This window comes from Rhinolophus sinicus, chromosome 14, assembly GCF_057876585.1.
Source record: "Rhinolophus sinicus isolate RSI-liver-muscle chromosome 14, RSI-T2T, whole genome shotgun sequence".
Classification (NCBI taxonomy): domain Eukaryota; kingdom Metazoa; phylum Chordata; class Mammalia; order Chiroptera; family Rhinolophidae; genus Rhinolophus; species Rhinolophus sinicus.
In genome coordinates, this window is record NC_142514.1 from 108,970,369 (window position 1) to 108,997,120 (window position 26,752).

General features: G+C 44.0%; 1 protein-coding gene across 1 annotated transcript; it reads left to right on the forward strand.

Annotated features, from left to right (window-relative positions):
• Positions 1 to 1,488: 1,488 nt before the first annotated feature.
• POU2AF1 (POU class 2 homeobox associating factor 1) lies at positions 1,489 to 26,545 on the forward strand. Its single transcript, XM_019715324.3, has 5 exons — positions 1,489 to 1,683; positions 20,668 to 20,798; positions 21,308 to 21,350; positions 21,435 to 21,700; positions 24,346 to 26,545. Exons 1-5 carry the CDS (start codon positions 1,506 to 1,508, stop codon positions 24,658 to 24,660), a joined length of 933 nt encoding a protein of 310 aa, XP_019570883.1. The 5' UTR covers positions 1,489 to 1,505; the 3' UTR covers positions 24,661 to 26,545.
• The last annotated feature ends 207 nt before the right edge of the window (positions 26,546 to 26,752 follow it).

Genomic DNA, 26,752 nt, shown 5'->3' on the forward strand with positions numbered 1-26,752 from the left:
AATCCATTACTTCATTAAACGAACATTTATTGAGGGACAAGTATGCTCCAAGTCCTATGGGAGGTACCGGGGAGACAAAGATGAAAGGTCTTTAAGGAACCTATGGACTCATGCAACAATTTGCTGTCATATAATGAACAAAGTGTTCCAGGAGGTAAGAAAAGAGGGACTAATATTTTCTGGCTAGGAGATTTGGTGGGTTTGAACTTTTTTTTTTTTTTTTACCAAAAAAGGTACTGTTTGAGCTGGATCTTGAAAAATGAAGAGAAGATTTTCAGGTGAGGAACTAGGGAATAGGAACCTAGCAAAAGACGGCAGCAAGGTCAAAGACAGGGAGCTGCGTATGTGTGAAGAATGGAGCTTAGAAGGCACTGGGGACCAGTGGTGGGGTGGAGGGGCATGGGGGGGTGATGGGGCTAGAAACGTAGATAAGACTAGATTGTGAGGGACCTTACGTGCCTCTAGTTCTGTGGCTGAAGGGAGTGGGTGGAGGCTTTTTAAGCTGGAGAATGGCATGATTCAATCTAGGTTGTATAAGTTCGCTCTAAGGCAGCTTGGAGGGCAGAGCAGCAAGGCCCCAGACTGGCCTAGGGGGCCCTCACCAGGTGGTCTTGACCCCAAACTGACTGGATCATCAGGGCCTGAGCATGTCTTGGACTTTACCTACACAGTGACAGAAGGTGGCTTCCAAACTGAGAAGGTGTCTGGCCTGACACCCCATATACTATTTGATGGCGAACCCCACTACCTTCCTTTGAGAAGCTTCATACTAACAGCTGTGTGGGTGCCGGGAGAGAGGCCCTGTCGATATTGTGCTTGCAAGTTCCCTTTGAGTAACCAGCTCCAGTTAAAGAGCATGGGTGTCTTCTCCTTTCTTTCCCAAGTGAGTTGGCCTCTTTCTTAATGGGCGTATGTATGATCAGAACCAGTGTTCCCCCATATTGAAGCATGATTAAGCCTTACCATTTTGGTGGCAGCTGGAGGGCAAGGGGAGGGGTGTTTTAAAATGGAATAAACAGAAAAGCAATATTAAAAGAATGAGGAGGTTGTTTAGTGAGGCTTGAAGAGACTACAGGTGTTTCCTCCTGTGCTAAGTGAGAACGAATGACCCCTGGGAATAGCATTTCCCGCTGAGCAGGGCCCATGGCAGACTGAGTCTTACTGACATCCTGATGGTGTAGAAGCTTGAACGGGGACCATAGAAAACCCAGTTTTCCACGGGGTCTTTTGGGCTCATCGTTGGTGTGGGGAGGTATACGACTTGACACATATGCTCACACTGTTCACACTCATACACACTTTCACGCTCACCATGCATCACATCACACTCTGTGGCCACGTCTGAAGGACCATGGCTTTCTGTGCTGTGTTGTTGTTCAGATCCAGCTGGCTGGCTCCGCGAGTGAAGTAGTTTGCAGCCGGTGGGCCTCTGAGGGTGTGCACAGGGGGGTGGCGGGCAGCCTCACTGAAGAAAAAGTGCATGGTGACTGAGGTGGGAGGATGTGATGACGCTGTGCCTCTGCGCAGCGGGAACTTGGGCCTTTAAAAAGCTGAGGAAACAGCCTGAGCAAGCAGTGGCTACACTGGAGGAAAGCACACCCAGATCTCACATTAAAGAAGCCAAACTGTCTGCTTCAAAGAGAAAAGGCAACATCCTGTCACAGGCCATGCTCTGGCAAAAACGTAAGTGGTTTGGCTGTGGCTGTCAGAGCCATGAAAGCATGGGTAGGGGCTGGGGGTTTACCAGTTAGCCCGTAATTAGAGAGCTGACAGTGGTGATGGGGGCAACAGCAGTCTAGGTTCCTAGCCAGGGGAGCAGGGAGGAGTGAGGTGGGCGAGATAGAGCCTGGTGGAGAAATAAGCCTGTCAGAGGTGATGCTGATTTTCCAGGCTGGAGGGGAACGAACTACTGTTCCAAGGTGGGACAGCTCATCATACCTCCGCTGTTGTGCATGAATCACTGTGGTGAAGAAAGGGCAGTTTATGATTCACAAAACAAATATCAAATGTGATATTGGTTTGGGGCTGGGAGGGGAAAGCTGTGGAGTTCTTACATGATACTACTTTATAAACAGCTACTCTTCAGCCCAAGTCTTTAGGTTCAAGTCTGTTGGCCTGTTTCTCTCTGAGTTACTTAGCTTTCTGCCAAAGGTGTGATTTGTTTCTGTGAATTCATTGGGACAATGTGGGAAGTTGGCTTTGTCAAGCATGTCTTCACTCGCTTCACTGTCTTCCCTCTTGTCTTGCTTCTTCCCATTCAGTGGCAAGCCTTGTGTGTCCCCGCACAAGGGGGCAGCAGGTTTATCTTTGACCTTAATGTTTATCCCTGCAGTTGGATGGAACAACTGTGAACTTTATTTTCCACTATGTGGGACTGAACAGAGACTTGTGTTATTAATAATTGAAGTCATACAGAGATTATCTACAACATTCCTCTCTTGAAATAACAAAGTCAACTCAATGGCCTCATGAGAGTTGAATCTTAATGGGGCTTAGTTCTGTACTTCCTCAAGAAAGAAATACTACTAAAAAATCACTCTGTCTTTTTAAAGGTCTTTCAAATGCTATTTAACGAATTTAGGTACACCCTACCTCAAGCAAACTTAATATAAGAGAATCTAGATTTACAGAAAAAGATAAATTAGGGAGTGCATTTCTTTTACAAAAAGATATTATATTAGAGCCCTTAAAGTTCCGAAAATACACCTTCATTGAATAAAACATAACCTACTGTCATTTTATCATTAATTCATTGTTTCTTTATTTCTTGTGTAAGTTCTCTGAAATTGAGCTGGTTGATGTGTAAGATGGAAGAAAGATTTCAAAATTTCTCAGATTTTGAAGTCTCATCACTGTTATTAGCAAGATGCAATTTTTTTTTAAATAAAAAGAAGTGAATTCTAATTTGAGTTTGAGATTTATGGAGTCCTTCCAAGGTCATTGGAGATATGGGTGGTATGCAACTGCTACCTGAAGGAGAAGAGAGCAAGACCTTAACCTGTGGGGGCAATGATAGCCAGCCCCGCGGGAGTGCCAAATGGCTGAGGACAGGTGGGCATTAGTGTCTTTAGTGGAAGCTGCTGCATGTCCATATGCCCTTAGAACTGAATCATTGGCTTTTATGTGAGGCCCTGGAGGGACTTCTGCCTTGTTCCTACCTACGCAGAGCAAGTCAGTCCACTTTTATATATCATCTTTAGGTTTCTCAAATGTAAAATAGGGTAGAGATAATACCCATTCTGCAGAGCTTCCCTTAGTAAGCAGAGATGCCACCAAAATTGCTCTGGTTTTATTTCAGTGTCTGAGACCTGGTTTGCTTCTCTGTGTTTATATTCTCCCCTCTTGGTTATATACACTACATTTTTTTCTTCTTTAATTCCTCCTAAGAGACTAGAAATTTTTAAAAAAGGGATGCTGAAGGCATGTTTCCTGTTCACACCCTGGAGGTCAAATCAGGTGCAGCATAACTCCATCCCTGGGGAGGGCACATTGTAATCTTGTCAGTTGAATAACTGGGGTGAACAGTTCTACGTGTTCAGATGCACACAACCAAAATTCTCTTTAATTGCCCGTTAGCACGTTAGAGGAACTTAGGAAAGGCTGTGGGCACTGGACACAACCCCTTGTCTAGGATCCAAGGCCCTTGTCTAGGGCACCGAGGGCACCTGGGTGATTAAACCCTGTGGGAAAACCAGTAAAAACAGGGCAGCATTGTCAGCCCACTTACAATCACCTGCTGGAAGGGCAGGGTTTGAAATCAGACACCAAGAGTGCTGAAAAGGCACTTTCTTTTTTCAGAAAACACCCTCAAGGCATGAGCTGAAATGACTGTACTATAGGGTTCTGGAAAGGGTTAAGAAAACATTCACTTTGTAAATGTTGCCTCTTCCTTACCTGGCCCATGACCCTCCTTTGTGGACTAAGTGTGAACATGGGCTTTTGTTCAGATCAGCTCAGACCTGATAGCACACAGAAGTACAAATCTTCAAGCCCCATCCACACATTTGAGATTTGCCTGACTGATCAATTGGATAAAAAAGTCCCTCCTCCTGCAGATTCTCCCCTTGGATTCTGCACTTGGTCCTCTAGGTCCCGCGTGGATGTGAGGAACTAACATCCACTCCAAGAAGAAGCCCTTGTTAAGACCAGCGACTAACAGTGCAGCACAAAGAGCAGGCACGATGGAGTCAGCAAGTCTGGGTTTGAAAGTTGGTTCCGCAACTTAATGATTTAAACCTAGATTTTTAAAAATATAGAAAATGGGAGATCTTAGTTGTGCCTTACTAGGTTTTTGTCAGAGCTAAAGTAGAGAATGTAGGGAAAGTGTCATGAAGTCTCCTGATACGTAATGACAGTCATGAGAGAGCACCTTCCCTCCAGTGACACCTCCTGTAAGCCCATCTCGAGTGACCAGGGTGACACCAAAGTCCTTCCTGTCTATCCTTTTCCACACTTTGATTAGAATAGTTAAAAAGGCGCAATCAAAATTTTCTTAAGTGATATGATCTTATGAACAGTTTTCGAAGGGGTCTGCACACTATGGCCAGAGTGCCAAACCAGTCCTGGGTTGTAATTTTACAGGAGCACAGCCCGGTCTATTCATTTACATATTGTCGGGCCTGCTTTTGCTACAACGGAAGAGTTGAGTAGTTGCCACAGAGACCATACGGCCTGCAAAGCCTAAAATATTTACTATCCGGCTTTTTGCAGAAAACGTTTGCTGACCTTGGATTTAAAATGATTTGGGTAATACTTTTGCTATTCATTTCCTTACGTCACTCAGTATCCTGAGTTTGCACAATGCCAGCACCAATGGAGATAAAGCTTGCAGTCAATTGATTCAGTGATTTGCATGATGCCGAAATTAGATTCAGTTGACTTCTTTTTCAAAAGCAATGGTACTGTGTATAATAAACATCATTTGTTAGAAAATGAATGAACTGAAGAACTGATTTTTATTGTTGTTATTTGTATTAGGGGGAAATCTACATGATAATGAAAGGCAGGTCTGACTGATTTCCTTTGAACTGGCTGTCTGTCTGATGTCCCATAGACTTGGACTTGGCATTTCTTTGCTGTAGTGCCTACGGAGGCACCTTAGGAACAGGAAACAGTTATTATCATATTATTATGGCATGGATGTGCCTTTGCTTTCAGACAACTTGAACAGAGCCGAGGTTCACCAGACAGATAAATTAGGGTCTCAAAATTCTCATTAACATAGAACTCTGGATTTACTCCAGGTTTCCACTAAATGGTCAACTCTTTAGGGCAGTTAAGAATGCAGTTAAAGATAAGAAAAACTTGTAATAAACATATAATTTTTGGAACTCTATCCCCTGCATAACTTCAGAAAAACAACAAGAAGTAATTTAGGTCTCTGGACTGTCTCTAATATTTCTCTTCTGTGTTACGACCTTTGCTTACTCAATAAGCGCCTTTGCTTCCTACTATGTTTATCTGTTGATTCAGTGGTTCTTGTTGATAAGGACAGTAGGACCCAAAAGACAGGTAGGAATTCACATTCTCAGAAGGAGGGGAAGTAAGTGACATCTGCTAAGCTCACAGATTAACTGGTAAAAGAGCAGATGATTTTCACGGTAGATGCTTCACTTCCTTCTCCCTAAAGTTACTACAGAAAAATGCAACTTTGTCTCCCTCGACACCCAGAAAGTTCCCGAGTCAGAGATTTTGAAAGCTCTCTTCCATTCAAAGCTGCAAATCTATTCTGTTGTTTGTGGGGAACAACAACAACAACAAAAAATCAAGGTTGTCTACACTTATTAACTAAATATCTGGACATTTAGTTTACTTAGAAGTCCTGTAAAGTTTTACTTCTAAACATCTTCAAAATACTGGTGTTTTTCCTTTGACTTCTTTCTAAAGTAGTTTATTTTCCCACAGAATAAAGATGTCCGTCAGTTTCTCCCTTTGAGCCCAAAATACCAAAGTTAGCTAATTGATTATGAAAATTAACATAATTTTTACCTTTATGAAATTCTTAGCAACATTCTAGTTTTCTCATTTTTGTACAGTAACTGTAAGAGTGGGCCTGCCTAGGATGGAGAGGCCTTCTCTGAAATCTTCTGGTCCTGGTTGTATGATGCTATGGACAAAACATGGCTGTTGCAGGCAGGCAGGAGACATGGATTCTATTTTCCAATCCATGGGTAATTAGGCAAGCCACCTAACCACTCTGGGCCTCAAGTGTTCCAGCTGTAAAATGGGACTCGCCTTTTCCTGCCTCAGGGTAAGGAGACTGAACTCGACTGAAGATTTCCGGCTTTAATTGCTGAGCCCTTATGAGTGCTTATAAAAAAGAAATATATGTCTTCAAACGCGAAGCCTTAATTTAACAGAAGGGATTCTTGCATCTGCTGACAGCAGTGCTTTTAAACCTTGGCTACACATTGGAATGCTCTGGGAGATTTAAGAAATACTGAGGCCTAGGTCCCAACCCAGACAGAGGTTCTCATGAAGTTGTCCTGGGCATTAGATTTTCAAATGCTTCCCAGGTGACTCTAATGTAATCACTGTGAGGACCACCGACCTGGAGACTGAAATTGATGGCTTCTAATATACTTTTGAACATTATGCTACTGTGAGCAGAACATGCCCAATCCTTTTCATAGGGATAAATATCTGCTCTTGGGCATCGAGTACTTATTTGGTGCGTGCAGTGTACCAAACGTCCCGTCGGATCTGTTTGGATTACATTTGGTTGCTAGTGAAGAGACCTGAAACAAGAGACCTGAAACCTGATTTAAATAGGACAGTGATACACGTTCTCTCACATAAAAGAAGTCCACAGTAGGCTGTGTAGCACTGTATGGAGTCTCTACAGTGACCACAACATCCCAGGTCACTTTTGTCTTTCTGGTCTGCTGTCCTTGGCATGCGGCTTTTGTCCTCAAGATTGCTTCATAGCTGCCACTGTAGCTTCAGCCATCACATCTGTGTTTCGAATAAATAAGATTAGAAGGAAAGGAAAAATCAAAAACATCATGCCTTTCTATCATTGCCTTCCCCACCAACACACATCTTCTGCTGACATCTAATGGCCACTCTTATCTGCAGGAGAGAATAGTGTAATGGTTTGGCTGGGCACATTGCCACTTCCCATAATGCAGAGGGTGTTGGTCAGGAAGGAGAGGGCCAATGTTGGGTTGTGGCATCTGTGGGTCTTTACCACACTTTGAATGCATACCTCATTTAATCTTCATAGAAACTCCATGAAGTAGGTTCTATTTTAAGATCCATTTCATAGATGAGAAAACAGAAGCTTAAAGATTAGGTTAGTAATTCATCTACACAACTAAAACCATCTGAACCAGACCATGAATATTGTCTTGCTAAGCTACCCTGTTTCACTCACAGGGCTTAGGAGGATGTTCCTGGTAAAAGCATAGGTCTTCCATGTTAGATAAAAGACCGATTGCAAAATGAAATGCACCAGCTGGTAGATGACTGTTGATATCTTGAGAACTCATTTTTTGTGGGAGGGAAATGTTTTCATTATACATAAACAAAAAAGGACTCCTATCAAGATAAGTAAAGAATGCTTTCAAATCAATAAGAAATTTAACTTACAATCAATTACAAATCAGTAAGATGATATAATAAAAAATTGTAAGAAATTTGAAAAGGTACTTAACAAAATGGACAATGATTATATGAAGTTATATCAGTATCAGTAAAATGGAAAATAAAACAATAATGCGATATCCTTATTTTAGACATTCATCAAAATGTCTAAAAATAAAAATTTTTATAATTTAAGTTTGGTAAGAATGTAGATCAGTGGTATCCTTGTTAATACTGAGCATTTGCTTCAAACATTTTAGAAAACATTGGCATTATCAGCTAAATTTAAACATAATATATAATCTGGCAATATCTAGCAGAAATGCATTAGTGTATATAAGAATATGTATGTACAAGAATATTTATAGCATTATTAATCACAATAGCCACAAGCTAGTAACCACGCAAATATCATCCACTCCAAATAATAAGTCAACAGAACATTATATAACAATAGAAACATTGAACTATGACTACATGTACAAAAATAAACAAATCCAACAATTTAAGCCAAGTAACACAAACATAAACAATTATTTTTATTTTATTTATTTGTTTATTTTAAAAATTTTTTTATTTATTTTAAGGGTGTTTTTCCAGGACCCATCAGCTCCAAGTCAAGTAGTTGTTTCAATCTAGTTGTGGAGGGCGCAGCTCACAGCGACCCATGTGGGGATCGAACCGGCGACCTTATTGTTAAGAGCACCGTGTTCTAACCAACTGAGCTAACTGGCCACTCATAAGCAATTATTTACTGGATTATTCTATTTATGTAAAGTTTAAAAATAGAAAAACTAATATACAATGTTAGAAACCGTAATACTTGTAAACTTTGAAGAGGAGAGAGAGAGGAATGTTTGGGAGGGAATCTGAAGAAAACTTCTGGGATTCTCAATACTCTGTTCTTTGAACTGTTTATCTAGTTAATAATAATTTATTGAGCTCCATATATATTTTAATGTACATTTTGTGTATATATTCTATATTGATACAACACAATTTTTTTTATATGAAATTTATTGAGGTGACAATTGTTAGTAAAATTACATAGATTTAAAGTGTACAATTCTGTATTACATCATCTATAAATCTTAAGAAGATGTTTGATAATAGTTTGGAATAAAGAAAAATGGGAACAAGTGTCCTTCAATATGTTGAAAACTTATTTTTAATGCAGTTTACTTATCGAAGGAAATAAGATCTTTGCTTTGCTGCTATGACTCCTCCAAAGGGTTCTTTGCGTATATTTTAGCTGCAATGGAGGGCTCAAAAGGAAGAGAGGGACGTAGAATGTCCCCAAAATAACCCAACCCACCTGTTTTCTGGCAGCACGAATGAAGAGTCCTGTGTGGCAGCCTGTGCTGGGAGCCAAAGCTTCTACCTCCTTGGCACTTCTTTCATTCTGAACTGTCTAGACTTCGGAAGAGTCAGGCTATTCCTTTGTGCACGCACATGCGCGTGCGTGCGTGTGTGTGTCTCTCTCTCTGTGTGTGTGTGTGTGTGTGTGTGTAGGTAAGGGTGTGGAAAGCAAGGTATAGATAGTAGGGTTTAATTTTCAATTATACAGTGACATCTCTGTTGTTTCTTTGCCGTTAGTGGTTTTAAAGTTAGCCTCTGGAGCAGACAGATCTGAGTTTGAACCCTAGATTTACACCTCACTGGTCGTATGATGCAGACAAGTCCCTTTGCCTCACTCTGCTGCCATTTCCTTGGGTACACAATGGGAATACAGTTCTTACTTCAGAGGGTTGTGGTAGGTGTTTACTCCTGTGCTTGGTGTTAAGTCTACATCTAATAAATATTAGTTACTATTATCATTTTCCTATTCTCTCTCACTTTTACCTCTGAGGACAAAGGTTATGTAGCTAATTCTAGATTACAGTTTGTGTGGCCTCTGAATTCGCATTTCTTGTGAAATAGCAGAACACGTATTTCCAGTCTCGTAACTCGTGGTGAAGTTAATGATCAGGGCTAATGCTAATGGTTAAGCTGGCCATTCTGTGACCAAACTTGGAACCTGGGCCACAATTTCCTACCAACTTCGTAAGGTGGATGCCAGCAGGCTTGTACTTACTGGCAAACTTGTATTTGTTTTTTTAATTTACAAGATTGAACTGACGTGTTTATAATCTCGATGCTAGGAGGATGACATTTGAGCATGCAAGAAATAGCACAAATGATACCGAAAACTGAAACAGCAATGTGCTGCCTGCTTTTCTTAGTAATGGTTTCATTAGTATCACTTTCTGGGAAGAGCAGGTAGCCAAAGAATTATAAACCAGAGTCATTCTCAGACCAGGTGTTGGGACCAAAAAGGATTTGACCACACATAAGAAAAGCTGAATTATTTTTTAATCCTCTGGAAAGAATCATAATTTAATTGGAAGAGTAAAGATTGTTATAACTTTCCAGGACTGAGAATTTCTGGGAACATGAAAAAGAAAGGAAAAAAGAGAGGCAAAAAAGTTGAAAATAGCAAGTTTTAATGCTGAATGAAAGCAATACCAATGCAGGAAAGAAAGGTGTGGAAGGAAAATCAACCACCCACTTATCACCCCATGCATGCATCCATCCAATAATGGAATTATTTTCAAACAGAGAATTCAACTACTAAAATCAGTTATCTTCAGCAGGAGGGAGGGGAAGACGGACTTAAGGAAGGTGGCGTTGGATGTGAAGCCTCAAGAATAAATGATAACCAGACTTTTTGCTTAGATACTGGCGGTGAAGAGGCATCTTAGGACATAAAATATGAGCGCTGGGAAGAAAATCCAAGCACATGTAGGCTGATGTCTACAACATTTTTGTCACAGATTCCTTTATTCAAACAAAATCTACTGCAGAACTCCAAAACAAAAATAAAAATGGAGCAGTTTTGGGGGATATCAGAGCTCTGATTGCTCATTCACCCCCATACCCGTCTGCTTCCTTTCTTGTATTGGCAACTACAGGCACCTTTGCTGTATTCCAGGGCTGTTTAGATCACAGCTTGACAGCTCTGACCTGGACCAACCCTCCCTTCCTTCAGCAAGGTCCCTGACAGCTGGTCACAGGTCCCTGGTTACTTCCAGGGTAAGGACCTCGTTCCTAGAGAAAAGTTATTGTGAAGCAAGTTGTATTTGTCTCTATGAGGCTGTGAAGGTCATATTTTCAGTCTATGTGGGTATCTATGTGGGAATTAGGAGGGAGGTACATTCCTCAAAGATTGACCCAAAGACCTCTTTTCCAGGTTTGATATTCTAACAACTTCTCCAATGTCCTTCACAAGGGCATCTCCCCCACATTGTGGGGCCATTGGTAGTAACCCAGAGACTTAGCACAAGAGCTCATCTAGACTGGCAGTTATATCTCACATTATGAATCAATGATTAGGGCTACTCACACAGGTTGCACCCCAGGCTACCATAAGTTTTGGGGCTTGGATAGTTGGGTTGGACCCAAAATGTACAGGTGTTGCTGGGTTTGAAGAGTCCTTCTTCCAAGGAAATGGTCCATACCTAAGGGTCTCAGGGAGCATTTATTTTTTCTGTAAGAATCTCTTTGGTAAGCGGGGAGAGAGGTGGTAGATGAGGGTAAAGGGGATCAAATATATGGTGATGGAAGGAGAACTGACTCTGGGTGGTGAACACACAATGTGATTTATAGATGATGTATTACAGAATTGTACACCTGAAATCTACGTAACTTTACTGACAGTTGTCACCCCAATAAACTTTAATTAAAAAAAAATAATGCAATGAGTGTATTAAATTATAATGAATATTCTTTATCCTTAAAAAAAAAAAAAAAAAAAAAAAGACAATTCCAAACTAGATGTTGCTTAAATCGAGGAACAAGCAACGAGATTTCCTTTCCTCCAGCTTCCTAAACATACATTTTTCCTGTTCCAGATCAGACTGGCAATGCTAGATTCAGGCTATGGTCTTGATCTAATAAGGAAAGATGTATCAGTGTCCGTTGCTCCACCTCCTCTTTCAGTGCTGCCTTGCTATAGAATTTGGGTGGATGTCTTGGTTTGGTTCACCCCATGATGTGGTCTTGTGCTCTCAGTGTGGGCTCTTTCTCTTCTGCTTTGATCCCTGCTGCTCTCACTTAAGCTGAGGCAATGCCCAATATGTCAGCTAGAAATCTGCCTTGCACTAGTAGGTGATAAAAGTCCCCTCTCTGACCACTGAAGAGCTCTCTCACATTTCCATCTCATATGTGATATGTGCTCTGAGGCTTCCAGCCCTTTGAAGAATTATCCATGACTATCTCTCTGTCCTTTTGGAGATATGTACAGGTTCCTCATGTCAGGACAAGAGCATGCCATCTTACTTTGTCTGCCACTGAAAAATCTTCCTGGGGTCATCTTTTAAAAACTCAAATTTGCCATAAACTTAATTCTCTGGTGGTGTCTGAAGAACGAAATCCTGCTCAGCTCATGGTATCTTTACCAGAGGCCAATGCCAGGATTTTGATGCCTCCTGTTTGCAAGTGAGTTATTGGGCTAGTCCCTCTGTGGCATCATTGGCCTCCCTGTCTCCTGCTTGGGGACACCAAGCCCAGGCATCTGAAGGATGACTTCCAGAAGCACAATGAAGGCAGGTAGAGAGGAGCCTTGCCGGCACTAGAGGGTCCTGAGTGTTCTGAGGATAGAGACATTCAGTGTCAGGATGCAGCAGGGTGGGGGCAAGCCAGGGCCACTGGACCAGGCAGGGGTACTTCTCTGCTAAGTGCTGGGCCGTGGATTGTTGGCGGTGATCAAAGGAGAACCAGCCACTTGTGAGCACCTACTATGTACTGGGTGTTTAACGGTGTTAGTTTTATATAGCCCTCACAATAACCCATCAGGTGGATATTATTCTCATTTTGCAAATGGCACATACAGGTTAAGTGATTTGGCAAGGGTCACACAGTGATAAGCTATGTAGTAGCCTTTACAAACTAGGTCTGTTTGAGTCTCAAACTACACCATACCACCTCTCAATGCCAAGGATTTTAGAGTTGTATTAGATGCTTCTTTCCCTCCCAATTGAAATACGTCTACCCTTAGATGGAGGTGGGCTCTGATTTCATTGAGGGTCGTGGTAGTCTGACTCAAAAGCCCCTGCAAATTTGAATCTCTGGATATTATATCTGAGATTCAGTACAGAACCTCTGAAGCCAGCTGATCTCTGTCTTAGAATCTGAGTTCTTAGGACTGGTCTTCCCCTAGTGGGCTAATCTGCAAAGAGAGGATAGGACCAGCTGGTGAAACATCTTTGGGTTTATCCAGGTCCCTAGACTGGGGAAGGACCCTGAACATCTGGCGATACTTTGTATGCCTTAGGCAAGACTTACATTCATGGTGTGGGTAGAACATGACCCTAGAGCAGACTCTGCACTAGAGACAGAACAACCATGTCTCTTGCCACTTTCCTCTTTATACCGCCCCTATAGAATGGGACCCCCGGCTTGCTGCTCATTAAAGCCCTACTGAATCGAGTAAATATGGAAACCAGCCAAACAAGCCCGAACCCTTCAACCACGAGGCAGATGTAGTCCCGTCATAGTTTGTAATTCTAGGTTTGCTTGTGCAATTATTTCATTAAGTCTACACATACCACTAGACTAGACAGTAAGTTCCATGGTGGCAGCAACATGGTTTACTCTGCTCAGCAAGTACTTGTTCAGTGAATGCTCTGACAGGGGTCTCGTAGTCTTGCCCCTAACCTGGGACATGGTGTATGTGACATGGGAGCCCTTTCTGCTCTAGTGACCCCAGTTTCTGTAAAAGGCAGGCAGATGCAGCTGGTTTCTCAGGTGGACCTATCCACTGTCATTTCAGTTGAAATTACCAAAAATAAAACTTTGCGGGGAATTGTTTGGGTCTCTCAGTTCTCGTCACTCCTCATGTGAGCAGATTGCTGGTAAACGTCTCATGGACTTTCTCTCTCAGGTGGGAAACACTGTTTCTTGTGGGGGAGTTGGCCATCAATGGAGACTAAATCAGAATGGTCCAAGCCCAGACTCCAATTGGAGGAAGAAGGGTTAGAATTGGACAGGGCATCATTCAATGACTGACCTCGTGTTACCCAGAAAACTAAACGTTGCTTGCCTGGGTAGGAAAGAGGTAGACAGTAAGGCAGAAATGGACTGTGTTTGGAATTAGAAGTCCTGGGTTTAGTTGATGATGTTGTTATTTACAAGTACAGTCCTTGGGCAAGTTTCTTAACACCTTCGAGCATTACTTTCCTCATCAGTGAAAAGGAGGGTGAGAGGAAGACCTCCCCTGCCAATCTCAGAAGCTGTGGTGAGGCTTCACATGAAATCATTTGTGTCAAAGGCTTTGTGAGGCATAGTACATCATGCAAAGTTGACGGTGGTTATTTCTGAGTTCTTGGGAGTTAAGGTCGTGACCAGGAAACACATGGACCCTTGGCATGCATTCATTCAACATACCCAAGGCTTCACAAAGAAGAGGAATTGACACTGTCTCTGGGAGTAAAGAGTGAAATCCAACAGCCTTCCCTGTCTCCTTGCTCTGCAAGAGGTTTAGGAGGAGGATGGATGCGTGGTGTGAAAGGTGCTGAGAGCCCCTGGAGGAAGGATGCCTTTAGCAGGATTGCATAGAAGGAAAAAGTCTAAAGGCTCTGGCACTACAGGTCTTTTGGCTGACCCTACCCAAGGTCATGGGGTGGAACATCCAGAACTTTGGGACATTCCATGTAATCCTGAGGCTGCAGAGTGGGTACACCTTAGGCAGGAGCTAGGTGGATGAGTGTGGGCTGTGGGTAAATGGACTCTCTACTTAAGCCTAATGTAGTTTGGGAGGAGTGTGATCACCCTGGGGGACCATTCCAGGCTGGCTGTAGCTTCCTTTAAAGAAGGATCACCTGGCTCCTAGACATTTTTGGTCTAGGACTCTGTGTGTGGGTCTAAGACTGAACAATTCTTTGCAATCACCCCAGAAGTATTTTAAGAGCTTCTCATGGCTTTCTTCATCAGGGTGTTCCCTGTAGGTTTTTTGGCCTGTTTAGTTCTAGAGAAATTCTAACTGATTGTGGCCCTCCTTTAGTCTTTCCCAGTGACTTGCCCATGGTTGGTGAGTGAGCTCTGTGGGGGCTGGTGGGAATATGCTTCTTAGAATGGGTACACAGGGAGGGCAAATGCCACTGACCATTCCCTTCCCTTCTTTGACTAGACCAGAGAACATGGAGTCTACCACCATTTTTGAGATTTTTTTGATAGAGACATCAAGACGTCATGACTTCCTCCTCTTTGGCTGTCCCAGCAGCCTCACAAGTGAGATCAAACTGTAATTAAGTTGAGATTCCACTTTCTCATATCTTCTGAACACCTTCTTTAAAACTTCCTTTTTTGTGCACCTATTTTTCCCCACTGCCCGGCTGTTTTCCAGATTGCCAGCATATATGAGTGATGTCTTGATATTTCCTGGTTGCAGGGGCCTCTCAGTTCAAACATTAGTGAACAGAAAGCCCACATTTACATACATATGGGATCTCTCTGTTGGCCAACACTTTTTTAAAACAGTACACTATAATCTAGTGTAAATTGGGCGGGAAAGCCTTTCTATAGCGTGTCAAGTCCAATTTTGGCCAAAGCCCAAGTTCTTTCTTCCTGTTTGGAAAAAAATCAGCCATTGTCCATGAATAGAAAGAACAAATTTGAAAACTTTGACACTCCGACTTTCACTATAAGAAGAACACTTGCATTAGTGTTTCAATTAAGGATCTGAATAATCCTTTAGCTTCTCTAAGCTAAACTTTCCCAGGAGTCCTCAGCTATCTTAGGCCGAGAAACAAACAATCTTCTTTACATTAAAGTGAAAAGTGTCAGCAACTTTTCTGACTTTATTTTCAGTTAGAAGCTAGGGCAAGTTTGTTAGCCCTAGGCTTGAATTCCTATTGTTTAATTATTTGTTTTTGGTTTTGCTACAAGTAAAGAGAAAATTATTTGTATTTCTCCTTAGTGAGTCTTTTTTTTTTTTTTTTAAATAATACTGAAGATTCAGCCACAAAAGAGAATAATATTTACTGTGGTTACTTGCAGTGATTAATAGTCTATCACGTGTCCTTCTGAGTAAGGAAGGTTTTGTCTTTCAAAATGGCCTTGTGTGGCTGCAGCTTTGAGGTTCAACCAGTCAGTTGTAAACGGAAAGCGTTTCCAGAGAGCTAGATTGTAAAGACAGGTGGGATGGATTCCTCTTCCTGGTTCCCTGGTAATGAAAATGTGGGCTTACCTGAATCTCACTTAGCCCTTACAGCAGCAGTCTCAACTGGTGTCCAACTTACTGCCTGGGTCTGGTGGCTCTTGGGAAATCTGTAACAGGACAATGGCTGAGAGGAGTCTTCTTTCACGAGCATCTTGAAGGCTGTTCTAGGAACACCTGTCAGAAGAGGGCTCTCTTAAAGCCGCCCAGAGGAGAAGTTGCAGCAATCAATGCCTGGGTGCTGGTTCCTCTAGAAGACATTAGGAGGGACCTACCTTGTTAGCTGAGTAGCTTCCTCACTTTGGCACGAATGTGGTTTGCACGGAGTCATTAAATAAACAAGTGCTGACAATTTTGCATATTTCCTCAGTGATATTTCTTATACCTTCATCAAGGCACTGGAGGGCCATGTTTATTTAAATCAGTAGAATCCACATGTTCCCTAAGCTTGGTGCAAAGCAAGCATAATGCCTACATGCAGCCAGAGCTCTGTTTGAGGTGACCAGTCAGCTTAGGGCTGTCATGGTCTGTGCTCTCCAGCGGAACAGCAGCTGCATGACTCTTATTTTTGTGATGTGGACCATGTCCGGGTGTGTGGCAGGAGGAACTGAAATGTCCTGTGCTGACTTTTTATACCTTCAGATTTTTTTCGTTGCTCTTTTTGGAAAAGGGAAGCCCTCACTGGGGCCGAATTTATAGGTTTTTCTGTAAATGAGTTTTATTTTCTTCCCAAACTCCACTGGTGACTGATTTCCACTGGTGGAAAGGCAAAATGGCTAAACTTCTCAGACTGAAAAAGGAGATTACCAATGAGGGACAAGAGACTCTTGTTTAGGTGAAAAGATTTTTCTCAGTGGTGGATACTTGGATGCCCGCAGGAGACTTACAGGGCCTTCAGAACACAAGAAAAATGGTGAGAACGCTACAGGCTTTGAGGGTGTATTACCTGCAGCTGAAATTTGCTCAGGAGGCTATTAAAATCTCTGGTCAGCTCTACTCTAGAGAACTGGACTTTCATCTTCTGTGTATTATTTCAATCTCCTGTTTTGTTTGCTTTGGCTTTTTTTAAAATTTATTATTATTTTAAGAAATTATTTTAATAATCTTAAATTTTTTCTTTTAAATATTATAGTTTAGTTGTTTTAAAGCTAGCGCAATGCAAGGATCCAGAAGCCCCAAGGCAGAGCAATCATTATTTCAGACAAACTTTGTTTCCTCTTCCAAATTTGTATTTGTGGGCTCATTTCTCATGCTGGTGGCAGTAGGGAGTACAGTGTTTACTGTGGAATTAGAAGTGTTTATTGTTGCTTCACAAAGGTTGGTGTGAAAGGCACCAACTGCAAGTTTTCACCTTGCAAATACACTTGGCCGTTGGGCTCCTGTGGGAATTGTCTTGAGTCTTTAGACTCTGCTAGTTCAGGGTCACTTTGCAAAGATACTATCAGAAGCACCCTCACTCCTGCTACTCACCTGGAGTCAGGAGCTCCTTGGGATCTGTGGAAGCTTTGTGACAGCAATAGGTACTGCTTTCCATATGGTGGTTGTTCCAGGGCTTGCATACCTGTTGACACTGTGGGTTCCAAGGAAGTCCAGACATCAGAGGTTCATGCCCTCTGCTCATAACTCCTCCCCCAAGCCCTCTTTGTTCATTGATTCAAAAACAACAGGAGGCAGGAAGCCTTTGCTTGAGAAGATCCTGAAAATGCCCAGCTGGCCACTTTGCAGCCAAGTGTTGGATGTGCCTACTTCCTGGGAGGGAGTGGGATTCAACGTGCTCTCAGTCCTTCCCCAGAGAACATGCAAATCAGAGGGGGATTAGCCATATACCTGTCTTTGATCTGATCTGAGACCTGTGCATGTGGGATTGAAACTGTCTTGTCCCCAGCTGAATTAAGAGTGTGGCTACAGTGCTCAGACCTCCAAATAACTCTGGGCCCCGAGTTTCTCCCAAGGGCGCAATGCCTCAGGCTGCACTTTGTGCTTAAGAACAGCTGGAAACCGAATTGGAGACAAGTGTAGGTTGAGCCATATGGGTATGAACAAAGCTGATGTGGCCGTGGGTGACTGTGAGAATGAGTAAGCAGAGTGTGGGAGGGCAGGTGACCCCGTTCGCTGCCATGTCAGGCTACACCTGGGGTCTGTGGTCAACACTGGGCCTCACCTATATAAGGGGAAGTGGCAAGTAGAACTTGTGCACGAGTGATGTGCCCAGAAGGACACATGAAGGGATTCAAAACATGTCAGTAAGAAAGAGCTAAAGGAAAGAGATATTTGTTCCAACTCTACAGGGGACCTGGTATCTGTCTTCAGATGCTGGAAAGCGTTACTACTACTACTACTACTACTACTACTACTACTGAATATATTAGCTCACATTGATTTGATGCTTATTCAGTGCAAGCTCTGTCTTAAACATTTACATGTAATTCTCAAATTACCCTACAAAATACATACCATTATGATCCTCTTTTTATAGATGAGAAAGCTGTGAGTGGATTACGAATTGCGAGTTTCATTAGAAGGTGATGCAAGGAAAAATCATTACCAGGAGGCAGGTCTAGTAGGAGGAAAAGCTTTCTGATATTACAGCTTTCCAGAGGAAGGTGGAAGTGGGTGTGGGGATGGGAAGGAAAATAACATGTACTGAATATCTACCATATGCTGGACATGGCTTTGGGAGCTTCCCATGTATTATTTCAGTTAATCCTCATAACTACTGTGTGAGACAGGAATTCTTATCCCCATTTCACAGATGAAGGAATTGAAGCTCCGGGATATTATATAAATCATCTGAGACTTGAATACAAGTAATTTTGGCTCTCAAGTCCATTGTCACTTCAGCTTAGAATGAAGGTGATGGTCCACAGGTGGTCCTGGGCACAGGTAATAGGCTGGCTCCCTTTGTTATACACTCCCATTTCAGCCTGAATTCACAAGTTGTAAATGCTTTATTGCTTGTCTCTCCCACTAGACTGTAAGATGCATGTGGGCAAGGACCACACCTGTCTTATTCAGTGCTATATTCCTAGTGCCTTGGGATATCTGAAAGAATGCATGAATACCAATAGAGATCTCTTGTTATGACAGGGGAAGTTAAGAGGATAATCACTCTCCTATCAGGATGTTGGAGTAAGTTCCTTGTAGTAGATCAGGGATGAATGGTCAGTGGGTCTCATACTAGCACAGCTTCCAAATCACCTGAGGGATTTTTATAAAATCCTAGGATTCCTAGGCCCACACCAGACCACCAGAATCAGACTCCCTGGGAGCAGGCCCTGGGTATCTGTATTTTGAAATGCTATGTGGCCAGGTTAGGAAGTCCCCATGGATGCATCTGAGTTTGGGGTTCTCTGACACCACATCATGTTTTGCTGAGGCTCTTGGACACCCCTTCCCACTTTCTGCTGCTTTCTCTGCCTGCTGAGCTTCGAGGCCAGGCCATGTGTGGGCCTGGAGCACAGATGGAGTTCTGGTGCTGAGTCAGGCATGGGATCTTATCAGCTGGGTATTTACTGAGCAAAGTTCAACTAGGGCAACGCTGCAGATCCGGGTTTAATAGATACCCAGGCTTCCGGGCTTTTGATTCAGAGCCCAGTCCCTGGCTCCCTTATCAGTGGATGATAATGAACTCCCTGCATGAGTCCTAAGGGCCAGTGCTACATGCCACCTTATGCTGCGGGCTGTCGGGGTGATGGCTGCTTTTGGCTTGCTCTGCCAGTCCAGGAAGAGCCCTATGTTCCAGCTCCATGTTTTGGTTTCCTGGCTTTGATGACATAAAGCATGGGGAACCTTCTCTTAGCAGCAAGGCTGGGCTCTCTCTGACCCCAGAGCACATGGATCACCACTGGTTCTTTGTCCTGTGTCCTGGGAGCCAGGAGAAGCTGGGAACTATTTGCTTCAGCCCTTTCTAAAGGCCCAGGAGAGGTGGAGGGAAGATGAATGGCAGGCAGCACGTTTTGAATAATCATACAATCAAGTAATTAGCAAATAACTTACTAAGCTTATTATGAACAAGCCACTTGGGAAGATATAGAAAAATGAAGTGCAATACCTGGCACTGAGAAGTTTGTAATCTAGTTAAGGGCATAAGAAATTTATACCACAAAGGATAACTGATTATTACACAGTCTAAAAATGTATTGAATGCTTACTCTATATCTGATTTTATGTTAAGCATATACTATACTTCCCATTTACTATGTCAGTGAGTCCTTACAACATTCCTTAAATTGCAGGTTGAGGCACAGAGAAGTGTAATAACTTGCCCAGGATCACACAGCTAGAATGTGACAGAGGAAAGTTTGGAGGCCTATGCCACCTGACTCAGAGCTCCTGCTCTCACTGTCGTCCTCTACTGCCCCCTGTGATGAATACTAGCCAGGTCTCCAAGGGTTTAAGAGGTAGTAGAATGAAACAAATTCTGTGGGCTACACTGGTCGGCCGGGAAGGTTGCACTAGTCTTGTGTCAGGAAGAATCAAGGGGTTGAGAAAAGTGAGAGGGAATTCTGAGCATGGGAAATCTCAAGTAAAGGTGAAAAGGTGAGACAGACAAGGAACATGTAGAGAAGTCTAGATAGACCTTCTGGCTGGAGTCAGGGTTTATGTAGTCGTTAGTGGGTGAAGTGGTTGGAAAAATGGGTTGAGCTCATTCTCTGGAGTACTTTCAATTCTAGACTAAGGAACTGGGCCTTAATTGTCTGGGTGGAAGGGAGTCATAGAAGGTTGGGGGCAGGAGCAGTGGCAATACTGGGAGAAATATTCTAGGAAGTATCATGTGATCCTCTGCATGAGGATCAACTTGGGTGAGTAGATCCCTGAGGAGAGCAGACCTTTGATGTGGGGACTTGTCTGAGAAGGGAGATGAGCACCACTGACACTGCTTTTCACAGCCACAGCTCCAGAACAAGCCCCGGCCCCACCCCGACCATACCAGGGTGTTCGTGTGAAAGAGCCAGTGAAGGAACTGCTGAGGAGGAAACGTGGCCATGCCAGCAGCGGGGCAGCAGTTGCACCTACTGCGGTGAGAGGGTCCTCTGTGGCCAGAGTGTGTGTGGGCCAGGGGGGCCAGGGGGGAGTGTCCTTCCTTGTCCCATGGGATGCTCACTGGGGCGTAAAGGGAAGATACTGCAGTGAGTAATGGCTACTGGAGAATGGACCTAGGGCAGAACAAGTTGGTGGTTCCCTGAAGTAGGATGAGGAATGTGGGCGGCGGCCTTGGCCCTCTGAACAAAGCTATTGCCAGAGCCCGAGTGAGTGAATGACTTACACATCCCGGTGTGAGTTGGGAGTTCCCACTGGCAAATGGATGGCACCCGTTCCCTAAGTGCTTAGCCTACTCACTAAATAGAAAAAGAGATCCCTCAAAAGTATAGGTGGTAATGGTTGGGATGGGGCGGGTATTTTGTTCTAACAAAGCAGATGCTCCCCCCACCATATTTTCCTTCCCTGGGGTCCTCTGGGCGAGTTTCCTGCAGAGGGCTAGTTGGAGATGGCTGAACAATGACCCTCATCTTCTCTTCTCCCCTCCAGGTGGTGCTGCCCCATCAGCCCCTGGCCACCTATACCACAGTGGGTAAGAGCTCCCCACAGCCCTGGCCTCATCCAGGCCCCTCATCTAAGTGGCACCTGCAGCTCTGTAATTTCCTTCTTCCCACAGGTCCTTCCTGCCTTGACATGGAGGTCTCTGCCTCCACAGTGACGGAAGAGGGGGCGCTGTGTGCCGGCTGGCTCTCTCAGCCAGCCCCCACCACCCTCCAGCCCCTGGCCCCGTGGACGCCCTATACAGAGTATGTGTCACATGAAGCTGTCAGCTGCCCTTACTCAGCTGACATGTACGTGCAGCCAGTGTGCCCCAGCTACACGGTTGTGGGGCCTTCTTCTGTGCTGACCTACGCCTCCCAGCCTCTCATCACTAATGTCACGGTATGTCACACAAAGGCAGAGCTGCACCAACCCACCCTGCACCAACCCAGCCTAGAGCACCCTTTTAGAACTTGGGCTGGCTTCCTGACCCCTGATCTTCCCTGCTGTTGATTGTCAGGATAGTCAGGTCATCTAAGCCCACCTCATCCTCCCACAGGGCTGCTCTTATCCCACTGACCTAAAATATTTTCCACATGTCAAGGTCTCCCTTGTCATGTCTCATGCTCCTCGGGGTTGAGACCTTCTCCTGATTCTCTGTTCTAAAGCATCCCTGTTGTCCCATAAGTAGTGAGTCTTGTTATGAGTCTAAGTTTTCAGTGAATGGGGTACCACGTGAGATATGTGTGTGGGGTCTCCTGCAAGAGCCAGCCTTTCCTTTCTATTCAGATAACTTAGGGGGTGATCATTCACATAACAATGGGATTTACCAGAGATTTCTAGGCTGAGCAACACGTGATATAGCTTTTTATAGTAATTTTTTAGGAAAATTACTTTTGATGGAGTCAAATCCACCTGCAGGGTAATTTTTTGAGTTCAACCTCTAGTGTCAAGATTGTCTGGGTTCAAATTCATGCCCCTTCACTTAATAGCTATGTGACCCTGGGCTGAGTGACCTAATTTCTCTAAGCCTCAGTGTCCTCATCTGTAAAATGGGAATACGAACAAGAGAGTTGGTGTCAGGATCAATGGGATGATGCTTAGTATAGTTACTGGCATATAGAGAGCACTCAATAAATGCTAGTTAGTACAATTGCCTCAAAGTCAGCTAACAACATGAATCAAGGGCTGCCTTCAAGTGCTAGGTAGGAAAGGAAGGGCCTGCTCCCCCAGGAATGGAGGAAGGAAGAGAAGTAATTTCATGTGAATGGTACCTGTTTGACCAAAGGAATGGGCATCCCCTGAGTGTTCAGAGGAGAAAGGGCCTATGGTTACAGCTGTGTCCACCTCCAGTCCAAGAAAAACTGGGAGGTGAAGCTGGGGCCTCACGAGTAGTTGCAGAGCCACCCTTGATGGTGGAGCTTGCTTTGGTTCCCCAAATCCTCTAGGTTTCCCTGAAAGGTCCAGTGTCATCCTGATGCGCCTGAACTTCAAGCCTCATCCAGGTATGGCCTGCAGGAGCCCTCCTACCCTATGTCCACCTGGCCATCCAGCAAACAAATTGGGCCTGGATGATGGTGGATAGGAAGGAGGTAATTTAATACTTCTCCCAGGCAACTAACTCATTTCCATATCAGGGGGCCTGGGGTGGGCGTGGGGGATGGCAGACTTAATGGTTCCCCACCATTTCATGACCAAGGATTTCTTTCATTATTTATCCTTTCATCATCCCCACCTCCTGCTTTGAAAGTTTCTGTGTATCAAACAAACTATATTTATTAAGAAATAATTTATTTGTTTTGCCATTTTGTAAATTGACTCATCAAAGCTGGTTAGAGCTACCCAATCGGTACTCCTGATCAGCAGGAGATAAGACCTGTTATGGCACTGGGTTGATGTAATTCTATCCCTGAGCAAAGAAATCTGCAGTTGCAGTTGTCCTGCACAGGTTTCTAACTCAAAAATGAAGGGCTTCCATTTAGATTTTTGAAATACTGGAAATAACAAGGCCTTGTTGGGAGGCCAGAAGGCCTCTGATATCCTTTCCAGCTCCATCATTGCATAGAAAAGCACCCTAAAGTCTTGCTGTTTAAACTATGGTCTCTGGACTAGCTATATTGGCATCACCTGGGATCTGATTAGACATGCAGAATCCAGGCCCCACCCCTGCCCTACTGTACTGGAATCTTTGTTGTCACAAGATCCCCAGGACATTGAAATAAGCTTTTCCCTAAATGATTATAATAGTTTACGCTCAAGACACAGTGACAACTGGAGAGAACTATGACAGGGGAGACAGGGGTGGTAAGGGGAGACTCTGGCCCTCGCACATCATTCCATGCAAAGACTTTCCTCTTCCACCTCCTTCCTCGATGGTGGGAAATAGTAAGAATGCAGGCCGTGTCTCTCTTACAGGCTTGACCTGGGGTTGTAGGGTGGTCGCTGTGCAGATGAGAGGGTTGTTTGTAGAGCATCTGGGAACATGGCCCTAACTTTTGGAGGTCCCTGCAACGGCTCAGCTCAGAGACACAGGAAGTTGAGGTCATGGGAGGTGAGTGTAGCTGTGTTGGCCCAAGGGCACCTCAGAATGCCAAAGCTGCTGTGTGGAATGAGGCCTATTTTGTGTTTGGGCAGGACTGTGGCCACATTTGTAACACAGCTTCGATGCTACGTGACAGGCTTACTGTTTAACATGTGGTATTTCCATTGATTTTAATATGCACATCCCTGCCCCCAGCATTTAACACATCTAAACTTGGGATGAATTTTATATTCAATGAAGTCTGGAGAAGCATCTTTAATTTGCTCAGCCCTATGATGTCAGTTCTATTTGTAACCTATTTTATAGATGAGCAAATAGGCTTCAGAGGGGAAGCAGCATGAGCAAGGACATATAGCCAGTGAGTGACAGAATCAGGGATACAGAAGTATGTCTGGCTTCTCCCGTGGGGGAGACTTTGAGTAGGTGGAAGTGGAGCCCCCTGGAGTGAGAAAGACAGCAGGAAAGGGCCTAGTTAATCCTCAGTCCTGTGTCTCCCCCATCACAGACCAGAAGTGCCGCCCCGCCCACAGTGGGTCCCCAGCTGGAAGGCCCAGAGCACCAGGCACCTCTCACCTACTTCCCGTGGCCTCAACCCCTGTCTACACTGCCCACCTCCACCCTGCAGTACCAGCCTCCGGCGCCAGCCCTGCCCGGGCCTCAGTTTGTCCAGCTCCCCATCTCTATCCCTGAGCCAGTCCTTCAGGACATGGAAGACCCCAGGAGAGCCATCAGTTCCCTGACCATCGACAAGCTGCTTTTGGAGGAAGAGGAGAGCGATGCATATGCGCTCAACCACACCCTCTCCGTGGAAGGCTTTTAGGGTGGCTCCCTCCCACCTGAGAATCCAGTCTCCTGAAACTGATGCTGAACCTCAGATTCATATCTGTATGGAGTTGCCACTTTGTGACTACACTTTTTACCCAAAGCTAGAATTGTAGATTGACATCGTCCTTCCTCCCTCCCTCCTTCGCTTCCTCCCTCCGTCCCTCCTACTTTGTTTCCCTTCCTCCCTCCTTTCCTTTCCCTTTCTCATCATCCCCCTATTTCAGTTCTTTTTTGGGACAGAATTATAGGAATTTTAGAATAATATTTGATAAGTATTGCATATCTGTGGCCCAGGTGCTTTTATTTCTGCCACATTTCATTTCTGGAGAAGGATCTTTCTCTGGAGTGCCCACCGCTTCATTGGAGCAGCAGCCCTGCTGAGCCATCTTCATTTGATCAGTGATGCCCTGCCCTCTGTCATTTTGAGATGTACGGGGTGTCCCGCGGGAAGACTGGCCCTGCCAGCACCTTCAAGGGTAGACCCAATATCAATGTTCTTGAGCTGTCAGTTCTCACAGCTGCTCCTTTGTTTGCTGTTCTCAGCATGGGCCAGATTTATAGTCTAGGCATCAGGCTCAAGGCCTGGGGCTCAGCGGGGTGGTGGGTGGGGGTAGGGGTGTAAAAGGAACGTCAGAGTGGGTTGGGGCATGGTCAGAGGGACAGAGGAGGGATGCGTACATGATGTGTGAATATGGGGTGTGTGTATATGGTGGGAGGGTGGTGTGGGGGGAGGGAGGGGTTTAGTTTTACACAAGAGGAATGGTTTGGCTCCAGATTACTTGGTTATTACGAAGGAGAATAAATAAAAGAAAAATATTGCCTTGATAGGTGGTTTTGCTAATCTCCAGGGGATACTTGCAAGGAAAACTGAGCTCTTATAATCAGGACAAGTGATGTGTCCGGCTATTTCTTCCCATGTCCAGACCCTCTGAGGTGCTGTGTGTATGCCAAGACCCACTGACGCTCAGTGATGACTCGATCCTTGCTTAGTGCTGTCACATGTGCTTCATTAGTGTCTTAAAAGCCTACATAAGTCACCATCATGTGGTACCAAGGCCTCCTCCCCAAGCAGCATCCTTCCTGGGAACTTCTAGAGCCTCAGCCAGAAGTACCATAATGTTTCCTTTCCATTTTTACTTTTTTTCTGGAGCAACATCAAATATGTGGAGGCCTGGACACAGTTGTCACTGGGGTGCTTAGCTCCTGACACTGGCTGTGTGCCTTGGGAACTGGCACACCAGTCTGCTAATGACATCACTGTCACTATTAGATAGACATATTAGTTGGTGTAATCCATGTAGAAGTAATGGACTTTTCTGGGACATGACAATTCCTTTGACATTTTTTTTTTTTTGCCATTTAAAATAAAAACTCTGGATAAAGCTGCTTTTAAAACATTTTTTTCTGTTTTGGGCTTACTTTGACCCAAATTTCTCAGTTATTTGCCTAAAATCCCAATACAAATATCTTGAATTATTTTTATTCAGACTTAATTTTTAGATTTAAAAGCTTACGACAGCATTTTAGATGACTAATTTCCATTTTTGTTGCTAGTGATGGTGAATAGCCAGGTGTGGGGGGGGGCAGTCTCAGGCCTATTTGATTAAAAGCCTTGGTTTCTTATAGAAAACACTATGCAAGATCTTGTAGCTTACTGTTTGAGGATTTGAGAGGATGCAGAAGCAATCTCCATAAGGGAGTATAAAGCTGGCAAAAACTAGTGAAGAAATAAAGTACTTTACATATTTGCTAAGTTTTAAATGGTGTCTTTTTTTCTTGTTATCTTGAGGTAAAATGTCTTGGTTGCAGTAGTCCATCTAGCTTTCTTCCTGGGTTTTCCTGCTAAAATGGAAGCATTTTCAATAAAGACTTGCTCAGAATTCTCTGTGCCAAAGTGTTTTATTTCTTATGAAGTTAACCCCCTTTAGCTTGCAGTCCCATATCATTATAGGAATGAGCTTACACCAGTCTTGTTGATTTTGCAACTTGATCTGCTGTACGGGGAAGACAAAACCAGCCTACTGTGCCTGCAGTCCAGTTCTCCCAAGTAGAAAGTCCGAGGCCAATAGGCTGGTCTCCAGAAGAGC